Source organism: Pinus tabuliformis, chromosome 2_1 (assembly GCF_031772625.1).
Source record: "Pinus tabuliformis cultivar Carrire ecotype Pingquan chromosome 2_1, CPIR1, whole genome shotgun sequence".
Classification (NCBI taxonomy): domain Eukaryota; kingdom Viridiplantae; phylum Streptophyta; class Pinopsida; order Pinales; family Pinaceae; genus Pinus; species Pinus tabuliformis.
This window is the reverse complement of record NC_142299.1, coordinates 138197449-138206660: the sequence shown is the minus strand read 5'-3', so window position 1 is coordinate 138206660 and position 9212 is coordinate 138197449. Positions and strand designations below refer to the sequence as shown.

General features: G+C 38.0%; 1 protein-coding gene across 1 annotated transcript; it reads right to left on the bottom strand.

The window, feature by feature from the left end:
• Nucleotides 1-7831: 7831 nt before the first annotated feature.
• Nucleotides 7832-8927, bottom strand: LOC149199152 (ricin B-like lectin R40G3). The gene is made up of 3 exons (XM_089402320.1): nt 8752-8927; nt 8394-8516; nt 7832-8101 (listed from the first exon to the last, which is right to left on the bottom strand). The coding sequence occupies exons 1-3, from the start codon at nt 8782-8784 to the stop codon at nt 7847-7849; spliced, it is 411 nt and encodes a 136-aa protein (XP_089258446.1). The 5' UTR covers nt 8785-8927; the 3' UTR covers nt 7832-7846.
• Nucleotides 8928-9212: the final 285 nt, after the last annotated feature.

The following is a 9212-nucleotide window of genomic DNA, read 5'->3' as shown; positions in this document are numbered from 1 at the left end:
TCCGCTCACTGATCAAATCACAACCATTGATTTTGGGATGGCAAAGTTTAATTTTAGCCATTGAGATCTAGGATTAGGGTTTTAGTCATTAAAAAATTATAAAAGGAGATTTGAAAGAAAGGTAAAGACACCACTAGCGTGAAGATGAATAAGTGTAAGGAGCAGCGAGGACCAGAGTGCCAAGCAAGGTACTGTCCAAGGAAGGTGTAAAGAGCAGCAAAGAGATCTAAATCACCACCAAAAAAAGCTTGATCAAGTGGATCTAATTCCTTATCTAAGCCATTATCCCTGGTACTAAGCCCAAGTTCATAATAGAACAAATTTTCTGTTTTTTTCCCTTTGTGGGTTTTCCAAAAGTAAATCATGTGCCCAATGTGAATGATTTCTGTGTATTTATAGTGTGTAATTTTAATTAAGAATTTAGCCATGCATAAATTAATAAATACTTTAAGAGTTCGTTCGAAAAGGTTTAAATAAATTTTAACGAAATACTATTACAAATGAGTCATTAAAAAGATGCAACACATCATTCATTAGTCTTTAGTCGCAGGGCAGGGCAGGTCAGGTGGCATTTCAGTGTTATCTGTGGCCTTTTAGCTATCACTTTGTCTAAATCTTTTGTGTTCTTCTTAGCGATTTCTTTCTTGTTTGGTGTCTCTTTTCCTCCATATTCGAAATATGTAACCTTTTTCCTTTTTTCCTCTTTTTTTATTTTTTATTTGAAAAAAAGCAACATTTTGTATTAATATCTGATGAGTCACATACTACATATAGTCTGTTTGAAACATGAACTTAAAACATAGACTCATAAGTCTATAAGCAAGCCTCATCATAATCCTTATCTCCTGAAAGCATGCACGGAGTGAAGAGACGCAGAGATATGTGACTAAACATTGCACAATGTATGAAATCAGAGAAGATGTCCAAAAGTTTGGCAAGAGATAGATAAAAACCTATTGTATGCACATCACCTGTAGAGATGTAAAACAAGCATTGTAAAGGAACCATTTTCCAGGACTCAAAAAACAAGGAGAAGAGAGAAACAACAAACAGATTATGTTCCAGGAAGGGAAAAATCCTCAATCTGGTATGTGGTATCACCCAAGAGAATATCCATTTTCCATTTGCCTGGCTGAATTAGAAGCCCTTTCTTTGACAAACTGTCTGCATGAGTATTTTGTGATCTGTCCACATGTTGTATAGAATAATCCTTTTCCTTTTTCTAGAAAAAATCAATCATGTTCATCCATCCTGTTAGCAAATGATTTTTTATGGAAAGTTTGCCAGTGACATGATCAATTATAATTTTAGAATCACCATAGATCTGAAGAGACGGAATGTTTAGGAAGGTGCTGAAATGTAGGAGCCCTGATAGTGCCATTGCTTCAACTTTGTTGTTTGTGCCTTTCTCACCATTCTAGTGAATGGAAAAATTTTGATCTTCATTCATGGAAATGAAGATACCGCAAGAACATATACCGTTTTGCGTTGCCCCATCAAAAAAAGCTCTAGGGAAACTCATTTGGACAATTTTATGTTCTCTGGTTTTTTTATTTTTATGTTGTATGATCTTGGGTGGAAGAGAATTATAAAGAGAGATGATCTTCTCAAAGACTAACTGAAAATCTTCCTGTATGTTTTGAAACACAAACTTGTTTCTCCACTTTCAGATTGTCCAAAAAACAAGTTGAAGAATGGGTCTCCATAATGCTTTATGTGTACTCCACTATTCAAGTGACTCTTTCGGAGAAGAGTGTAACATAAAACTAAAGCCAAAATAAGATGATAGGTTTCTCCATAGCTGAAGGGTGAAGCTGCATTTAAGGAACATGTGATAGTTATTTCCCCCCTTCGCTTTACATATTAGGCATATACCCGGTCCTGTCCATTTTCTCTTCTGCAGATTATCCCATGTGAGATTTTTGTTATGGTAGACCAGCCATGAGAAAATGATAATTTTGTTTGGGGCCCCTATTTTCCATAACGACAAAGGGAAATGATCTGATAAAGAAAGTTGGCTTCTGGTCAATGATGAATAGATATCCTTAACACATATATTATCCTTTCCCCTTTTCCCCTTCCAAGTGAGAAAATCATATGCTTCGGTACGACAGAAACCGATATTCCTCATGACCATCAGGATCTTGTTCCGTTGATAAGCCAAAATTCCATTTAGGCCCAATTCTTGGGCTTCTTTCTAGATGGGAGAAGGTCGCTGCCATCCTGCAATGACTTGACTCCAGATAAAGATCCCCAAACGATGGAAAACTTTTTTGATTTGAGGTGGTATATTGATTTCTTTCCCTGCTCCCAATATAGGATCAAAACCTATATATACTCTGTTTCCATTCTGTAAGCTCCAAGAGAGGTTTTGGAGGAAAAAATACTCGAATTTGCGAAAACTCAGCCAGATGGCAGAACCATTTGGGGACCCTATGGTACCTTTCCTGTACCAGAATGAGAAATATTTTTGCCCATGTACTTCTTCTTTATGGATTTTCTCCATAAGCTATCCCCGAAAATACTCCTCCAAAGTGATTTACACAACAAAGCTATTTCAGATTTCCGAAGATCCATGACTCCCTAGTGTCCTAGATCCTTTGGAAGAGTGATGTTTGAGAGTTTTGTCAGATGATATTTTCCTTTTTTTTTGCTTCCTCCCCAGATGAAATTTGCTGTTATTCTCTTAAGCAAATAAATAATACTTGCCGAAATGTAAAACATATGGGCCCAATACACAGTCAGTCGTGCCAGCAAAGATTGTGCTAAAACCGCCCTGCCTGCCATAGAGAGGCACTTATTTTCCCAGCCTGCTATCCTTTTGAAATAATGATCGGAGATCCACTGCCAATTTGCTTTTGTATAGTAGGAAGGTTTAAGATAAAAACCAAGGTATTTCATGCCTTCCTTTATGGGCCTCGCTTCTATATTGTACAATTCTGTCAAGTACTCTATAATTTCCTTATCACAATCCCCATGATAGAAAGTGGACTTGCTTTCGTTTATTTGAAGGCCAGTAGCTTTTTGGAAATTCTTCAGTATAATATAAATGCAGCTCTAGGAGAGACGACAGAGCATTCCAAAAATCAAAATGTCATCCACAAAAAGGCTGTGTGAAATGTAATTTCTTCTGCTGATCATCATGGGACGGCAATGCTCCTCCATGACATATATGTAAACTTAGTGAATCCATTGCTAGGATGAAAAGTAGCAGGGAGATGAAGAAGATCTGTTTTTTCTCCTAAGGGGGCATTTCAGTGTTGCTTTGACTCAAATCTACCGCCGGTTTTGTTTCTGCCATCATTTTGTTGACCTTTGGGCTCAATTCCACCTTCGACTTTGCTTCCACCGGCATTTTGAGGATGTCTGGGCTCAAAACATATTCTGTTTTCATAGCTAATTTATTGAAAAAATAATAAAAATTACAAATATAATCAAATCATTTTGGAAGGTTTTCTTTTTCATTTTATATAAAAAATGAATGATTTTTTTTCTTCATAAAAAAAGGGATAGTTTCCCTGGGTGGAGGAATTGCCCGGTTTTTGTCGTTGCTCGGAAAATCATTCGGCTTCGGCCATCGACAATCCCCCCGCCACCCTCCCTCCGCCGCTTCGTATTCATTTCCGAAAATTTTCCTGATAGAGCTGGCAACCCTGACATTCCCTCTGACAGATCGGATCTGAGCTGGAAATGCCGCCACGAAGGAATTAATGCCATTTCCAATTCGAAATGGAGGAATTGCTCACTCACCTTCCCCTTCAACTTGGCGCCTCCCGCTCTGCAATTCCTCCGCTCTGCAGCTCACCACCCAAGTAAAATTCGGTTATAATTTCGAGTCAATTTAAATTGAAATCCTTCAGGTTCAGGTTCATTATAACCCAACTTTCTGATCAAATTTAATGGGAACGCTAATTAGCGTTCGCTTAGTGTCCTGCCTGCAAATACCCTGTCTTCCCTGGAATCAAACTTGATTTACAGGCTAAACTACAACTCAGATGTGTCCAATGAACGAAAATTTATATTCAACTTTGTAATTGTGATCGTAGAGGGATGGATGCTTCTACTGCACATCACCTTTCCCTCTAATGAAAAGTCGAAACCTCTGCATAGATTTACAAAATTCAAACCTCCGAGGGTCTGCAAGAAGTGCAGACGTACTACACATCTCATTTCTCTCAAATAAAAACAGAAACCTCTGCACGGATTTTTAATCAATAAAAAACCTCCCACTCTTAGCGTTCGCTTAGTGTCCTGCCTGCAAATACCCTGTCTTCCCTGGAATCGAACTTTGAAATAAATCCTCGAACAATTTCAATGTAGAAGTTGGCAACCTTAGGTCGGTGCTTTTATCAAGGTTCCCATCCATAGCTGTGTCTGGCTTCTGCCGGCGGCGACACTTCTTTGTAGAAGTCGGCATGCTTGGATCAACACTCTCATCAAGCCTCCCATCCATATTGCCACTTTCTGAAGCGTGGTTTTACCAATTATTTTAGCCTTGCTTCCTGCAAAAGGCCAAATAGGCCAATAAGATGCCAATAAGTGAACTAATTAAAATGAACTGGATTTGCAAACCTGTTTTGCAACACCATGAGCAGCATTTAACTTCATAATCAGTCTCGCTCCTCAAAGAGCTGAAGACACAGTGATAACATACAATATTTTTCCTGTCTGTTATTTGACAATTTTATGTCTCTGAGATCAAAAAAGAAACGATTGCAACTATAACCTGCAACATGGCATCTATAAAAGTTGGATATTTAGAAGCCTCGATAGCTCAAGCTTCTGGTTTAGGCTAATCAAAAGTATCCAAGTGGGGGTATAGACAGCAAATGATGTAAACGAGCAATTTTCCAGTGAATGTTGTTTTAAGACACCAGAAGAATACAAACAAAGTATGTCCCACAAAATGGATCTCAAACTCTAAAAAATGTCATTGGACGATGGATTATGAATAAACTACACTCATAGAATAAGACTCAGCATATAAATTGTTGAATCTGCCTTACCATTTCAACAATTTTGAACTTATTTGAGATATTGGAGGCACTGCTGAATTTATTAGTAGTATTGCAGAGAAAGGGGCAGAGTTAGTTTGTTTCCATTGTTAGGTGCATCTTCCCACACCATTGATACAAAAGGAGTGTCTTGTTTTAGAGTGGTGGATTCAGAGTTGCTCATAAACTATCATAAATCACACACTGATCACAAAGCAATCTAATCTCTATCATAAGAGAAGCCCTAGCTCAAATCAATTTACGTCAACTTAAAAGTGAAACAGGAAATGAAAGAAAGAGCATGAATGAAGGAATTTTCTTAAGATGTTAGAAGACAGGCGTAGACAGAGGAACATGTGATGATGAAATGTAAAAGGAACCTATATGTCAGAAACAAAATATCAACAAATACATATACCAAGAAGAAGTAAGAATCTGGTAAATCATTTACATAAATGACAAAGAAAGTATGAATCTGGTAAATCATTTGCATAAATAGCATTGCTTGGCCAACGAAAAAAAATCTTCATTTAAGAAATGAAGAAACTCAAGAATGTAGAAGAAAAACAAGATGCCGATTTACATAACACAGTTGTCCAAGTCACGCTCTGCAACTTGCCCATCCCTTTAATAACTATAAATATAAACAACAATATTTTTGGATATGTTGAAGAATTTTCGAATTCTAAGCCTCTTACACACGGCTATGGATACTTAACCAGAAGACCAAACTTGGGTATTCTGTAACGTACAAGTACCAGGGGGAATGGACCTGTAAATCTCTTCCACATGAAATATATAATATATTGCTCAAAGATCCGAATTAGAAAGTTCTTACACTTAGATAAGCCTCCTCCATCGATTGAGCAAACTGAGGTATGTGGTAAAGTTCCCTTGAAAAATACCCATTATCACTAATTTTGTGATCATTCAAATAGCGCTAATTGAATGATGGACTTGTTACAACATGAAATCTACAACGGCAGTGAAACTACTTGCCACAGCATGGAAATTTCAAGGGATATGGAATTCTGAAACATCTTACAGTGAAATATAAAGAAATAATGGAACTTGAAACCTTTTCTACACAAGGATGTAATTCTGAACTAAAAGACCACAACATGGTCTTGGGCAAAGTACCAACAATCATCACTTTCGTCAGCTTCTGCTAGTTTGCATACTAGACTTGCTACAGATTGGGAACGTTGAAGGGGAATGGAACTCAAAACCCACATGAAAGATTGTGAAACCAAGGGATGAATTCGATGTTCTGTTTCTTAAAGCCTTTTCTATGTTATGACATGCTAGTAAAATTTTCATTTCTCCAGTTCACACATCACTCATTGTTAATTTTGCATGCATCCCTCTCAATAATAGATGGGCTCAAGTTGCATAATCGCTAACTACAAAGCAATGGAGCTACAGGCCATTGTGTGGTTCAATAAGCGAAAGGTTACAGAGTGACCTCGAGGCTGTTAAACATCCACTAAATCTATCAGAAACCACACAGGTTTACAAAACAGGAAACCCAGTTTCTCTTCTTATCAGTTTGTAAGATTAATATTTTCTGCTTATGTTTATCTTTCAAAATTCATCTTTGCTGTTTTAATCCGAAGTATTGTGTGACAGCAAGCATACTCTGTTCTTTATTATTTCTTCTCTTATCAAAACTGGCACAAATTCTAAAGGAAATTGCTGATAGTGCAATTGTAAATCTACATATCAAGAAAATAGTTGACAAATATGAGTACAAATATCAAGAAATTAGCTCATATCTTGTATCCACAAATATGAGTACATAGTCCATATACATATAAGAATCTCACTTGCTGGTCCAGTGTAGAATGCAATTTGTCTGCAACAATTTACAACAAAACATCGGATTGTACAACCAACAAACATAATATTTTATGAAGTCACTGCACTGCAGTGACCATTCCAAGTGTATAAACAATTGCAGTACAAGGTATAGATTACACGTAACCTATGGACATATACCATGCAATTTTTCACTTACTCGGTGACAAAACCTATACGTTCAGCAAGAAGTGCAAGGCCAAGAAAACTTATGATGAACACCCAAACCCGCAAACAAAAGAATGCGGAAAATGATGCCAGAAAAACTTACAGAAAATGTCAGAAATGATAAACTTTCATGTAGCATGAACCCTCCGTCCTTTCTATTGATAAACTTACAGAAATGATGCTACTTTCAATAAAGAGCTTGAAAGACAACTTGTTATTGTTAGATTGCTTACAATGGATGGGCTGAAGCTTCCATTTCTGGTTGCTCTGTTTCTTCCACTTAAAGAGGATGAGTTCATTTCCATCACGTATTCCTCCAACATGGCCATCTGCAGCTTTCACATCCATATTCAAATTAATGTTGTTCACAGGCCTCAGACATTGATACACATTTCCAACATTTGCACTTAACGTCCACATAACACATTGCTCTGCCTTGTCATGATTATAATCTGCCAAGTATATCTGTTCAACAACATTCAACAAAAACTATGGATTAGGGGATCACCGTTGTAAACAGCTCTGTTGCAGCCCATAATGCCCAAGACCCTGGCATTCCGAAACCCTGAGTTAAGGTGGTTTATAGCATTGCAGTGAAACCCTGAATTAAAAATCGGCACTCACAAATTCAAAAGCCATTTTAGAACTGTCATGGCTTCAGTTATCAAGAATCCCAAATTGTACACAGCACCACATAACAGGCGTGCATCCATACATACTACTTGCTAGACACCACCCATAATAGAACTCCTTCCCAACATTTCTTTTTAATCCTTGACAGTTTCCCAAATCAGATAAAATAATATAGTAATAGTTTTGTCAGCATATTAGTATGGATCATATAACTTACATATTGGGCTGATCTTCCACTTCTGACTCTCCTTCTTGTTCCACTTACACAGAACAATCTCTGCTCCCTCACGCAGGGCTACATGATGCTTATCATCTCCAGCGCTAGCATCTAGATTAAGATGGGTGTTGTGGACAGGTCGGATACACTGGTAACCCTTACCCACATCAGCACTTTGGGTGAAAAGCACAGCCTCATTCAAATCATCTGGGTGGTAAGGACCCAAGGTGACCTGCAGATCAAAAGCATATGCATAAAAACCCTATTGATCACCCAATCCCTTCATAAGGTAACATATTCTGCTAGATCCTTAAATCCCTTCATAAGCCCCTCATAGTAGACCTATCGAAAGCACTGATCTCTATATCACTAAGCCCTGCAGAAGCCCCCTCGTAGAGAGCACTATTCTCTATATCATAAATCCATGCCTAGGCCCTTCTCAACAATCCCATTGAAATCACTATTATCTATGTCAGAATAGACTTGCATAAACTCGTGATAGTAACCCTTATGACAAAACTGACCTTATCCTTCTCTGCACGTCCATGCCTCAATGCCTGGCCTGTAGCTTTGTTTACAAGGGCAAATGCAGGAAATCCTTCATCGTCCTTGGCCTTCACACTCCATGAAGTATCCATGATCCATTGCTGCGGATCAAAAGCATATAATCGACCAATCATTTCACATACGCACAACAAATACTAATCTCTGTCACAAACCTTGTTTGTGTTTGGGTTGTTTACAAAAACAGAGAGAAAAATTTAATCTCTACCATTAGCCAGATTTGGGTCTGATTCACACATACATACATATAAAAATCTAATCTCTCTCACCAAACTGATTTGGGTCTTGTTCAAAGAGAGAAAAAGTGATGTCACCAACCTGGCTTGGGTCTGATTCATTTGCCGGAGCCATGACAACACTGCCATTTCTACCAGCCAAGAAGAAATCAGGATTGGCTTCACAGTATATCTTCACAATCTCTCCTTGAATAGGTTGTGGATACTGACTCCCATGAGGAGCCTGATATGGCTGCTAGTGCTCAGGGTGGTGGTGTCCAAATGGGTTATGCATTCTCTTAGACTTGCACACACAACATTCATAGCCACCTCAAATCTCGGACAATTGAGACTTATAGGAATCCGAATTCAGCGTTTTCTTGCTCACATTAGTGTAAATCTCCTTGACCACAATTTGGAATGCAGACAATACATTTGTATTATCCAGAGCCGAGGCATCAATGAAGAACAACCCCTCTGATTCGGCAAGCTTCTTCCCATCTTCCACAGGAACTTCCCTTATATGAGCTAAATCAGACTTATTCCCCACAAGCATTTTCATGA

What these genes read in the sequence shown, in the direction of transcription:
- LOC149199152 (XM_089402320.1), bottom strand. Translation starts at nt 8,784, where the DNA reads ATGGCTCCGGCAAATGAATCAGACCCAAGCCAG. An exon ending in ATGAATCAGACCCAAGCCAG is followed by an intron (nt 8,517 to 8,751) that starts GTTGGTGACATC and finishes TTTGATCCGCAG; the next exon opens with CAATGGATCATGGATACTTC. An exon ending in GACGTGCAGAGAAGGATAAG is followed by an intron (nt 8,102 to 8,393) that starts GTCAGTTTTGTC and finishes TTTGATCTGCAG; the next exon opens with GTCACCTTGGGTCCTTACCA.